The 2,645-nt window shown below is 49.1% G+C and overlaps 1 protein-coding gene across 1 annotated transcript; it reads left to right on the top strand.

Moving 5' to 3' along the window:
• Positions 1–464: 464 nt before the first annotated feature.
• LOC311601523 (Y-box-binding protein 1-like) lies at positions 465–2,114 on the top strand. Its single transcript, XM_084789017.1, has one exon. The coding sequence runs from the start codon at positions 681–683 to the stop codon at positions 1,758–1,760; it is 1,080 nt and encodes a 359-aa protein (XP_084645143.1). The 5' UTR covers positions 465–680; the 3' UTR covers positions 1,761–2,114.
• Positions 2,115–2,645: the final 531 nt, after the last annotated feature.

Raw genomic sequence — 2,645 nt, 5'->3', positions numbered from 1 at the left:
CCAAGGGAATCCTTGTCTAATTTTGAATTTCATGAGGTGAGCTGTTAAGTATGTTTGCTCCATAATTCTTCTGACAGATGAACACTTATCATAATTATAAAAAATCCCTGTCCATCTTTATCCTCCTATCAAAGAACATAATTGGAGCAATGAGGAGTTTTTAAGTTTATTTTAAGCATCTACATCACTCATTGTTTTCTAGACAGGGCTTCTCTGTGTAGCCTTGGCTGTCCTGGACTCACTCCTTAGACCAGGCTGGCCTCAAACTCACAGAGGTCGGTCTGCCTCTGCCTCCCGAGTGGTGGAATTAAAGGTGTGCACCACCACGGCCTGACAAAGGAGAGCCCTAATAGTATTTATATCAAGGACAGCAGGCACCCTCACCTTGTTTATGACATGAATAGAAATGACTCTAGAACTTCATCTGAATTCTATTTAGAACTTTCATCCGTATCCAGGATCTTTATGTTGATGTCTGTGAGACTGGTGGATGTCTCTTCTGTGAGAGTCGGAGTTGTGACATCTAGTTGTCATTCTCGAGTTAGTTCAATTGGTCGTGGGAGCCAAGAGCAGGCCCCAGAGAGCCCCGAGGGCCCCACGGCCCATGGCAGCAGAGTCACCATCACAACCAGGAAGAGCCCTGGCCTAGGCTGCCTGGCCCACTCACCAACAGCTCAACCATGAGAAGAAAGGCGAAGACCAAGCCGCTGCCCAGGACCTCCACTGCCGCCCCCAGTGCAGCAGCCACCCCGCCCAGATCCAGGCAGCTGCCCACCACCTCCACTGCTGCCCTCAGTGCAACAGCCACCAAGCCCAGCTCCAAGCAGCTGCCCAAGACCTATTCTGCCGCCCTCTGTGCAACACCCACCAAGTCCAGCTCCAACAAGAAAGGCACAAAGAGTGGAGGCCCAGGGGGCCCCACATCAGAGGCACCTGCCAACCTGGATAAGAAGAAGGTCATCCAGACCAAGGTTTTGGGAACAGTAAAATGGTTCAATGTAAGGGACGGATACGGTTTCATCACAAGGAATGACACCAAGGAAGACGTATTTGTGCACCATACGGCCATAAAAAAGAACAACCCCAGGAAGTACTTTCATAGTGTAGGAGATGGAGAGACCGTGGAGTTTGACATTGTAGAAGGATACAAGGGCACGGAGGCAGCAAATGTTACAGGCCCTGGTGGAACTGCTGTTCAAGGAAGTAAATACGCGGCAGACCGGAACACACGCTGTGCAGATCAGAGGGGTCCTCCAGGCCTTCACCAGCAAAACTGCCAGAGTGAAGAAAAGAGTGAGGGAGCAGAACGCTCTCCTGAAGACCAGGCCACACAGCGCTGGCCATTTCCTGAGCGAAGATTCGCACATTTCACTATGAGGAGACACTGTGGGCGCCAACCACAGTATTCCAGCCGCCCTGAGCAAGAAAAAGCGATGGAGGGTGCTGACAAGCAGGGTGTAAGAGAGCAAGGCAGACCGGTGAGACCGAATATGAATCAGGGCTACACACCAAGATCCCACAGGGGCCCTCCTCGCCAAAGACAGCCTAGCGAGGACCACAAGGAAGATGACAAGGAACATCAAGGAGCCTCTGGGATCAAAAGTCAGCAGCCACCTCAAGGTCGGCGTGGCCGCAACTTCACATACAGATGCAGACATCCGGAGATCCCTAAACCACAAGATGGCAAAGAGGCAAAAGCAGCAGATCCACCAGCTGAGAATCCGCAGGCTCCCCAGGCTGAGCAGGGCGGGGCTGACTAAATGCAGGCTAACCATCTCTGCCAGCAGCCGGTTTGGTCATCCAACCAGGAAAAATGAAAATGATATTTTAGCCACAAGAAGAGAACAATGATTAGATCTGGAGACCTTAAGCGTGCTTCCTTTTTCCCTGTTGACCAGATACTCTAGAACTATCTGCATTTTCTGTGCTGCATCGGGTTATTATTTTTCATAACGATGTCCCTTTTTTTTTGTAATGGCAGACATGATTCTTTCCAAGGCCTGGTTTTTCTTGATACAACTTTAGTGGTGTTTAAATTGTTAAATATCAGGTCAAGTTCAGATTTTTGAGAACTTTTTTTTTGCAACTTTGTTTTTAAAACGTCAATAAACTGCAAGCACACTTAAATAAAGGTCTTAATATATATATAGAGAGAGTTGTCCTCTGTTATTTGAAACAAATTCTAACAAGTCATGCTAGGACTCCATGCCATACTCTGCTTACCCCCAAATGAGAGAGAGAGAGAGAGAGAGAGAGAGAGAGAGAGAGAGAGAGAGAGAGAGAGAGAGAGAGAGAGAGAGAGAGAGAGAGATACAGAGGGAAGGAGGGGGTGAGGGAGGGAGGGAAGGGAGAGAGAGGGAGGGGGAGGGAGAGACAGAGAACATCCTGAGGGTCTTACTGTGCTTTCCAGGCTAATCTCAGTTCCTGAGCTGAAACAATCGCCCAGCCTCAGCCATGTGATTTCTGGGATAATAGAAGTGCACCACCACTCCTGTTTGAGACCACTGTCTTCATTCTTTGGTTGTGTAAGGCAGGCTTCTGTGATATAGCTCTGCCTGTCGTTGAGCTCCTGACTTTCCTGCTTCTACCTCCTGGGTGCTGGGATTACAGATATGTGCAAGATCATGCCTGGTTCTGAGACCATC

This window comes from Acomys minous (genome assembly GCF_964271855.1).
Source record: "Acomys minous genome assembly, chromosome: 7".
In the NCBI taxonomy this organism is placed as follows: Eukaryota; Metazoa; Chordata; class Mammalia; order Rodentia; family Muridae; genus Acomys; species Acomys minous.
The sequence above is the reverse complement of the archived record's forward strand: the minus strand, read 5'-3'. Positions and strand labels throughout refer to the sequence as shown.

Coding starts and splice junctions, on each gene's coding strand:
- LOC311601523 (XM_084789017.1), top strand. CDS start 681: ATGAGAAGAAAGGCGAAGACCAAGCCGCTGCCCAGGACCTCCACTGCC.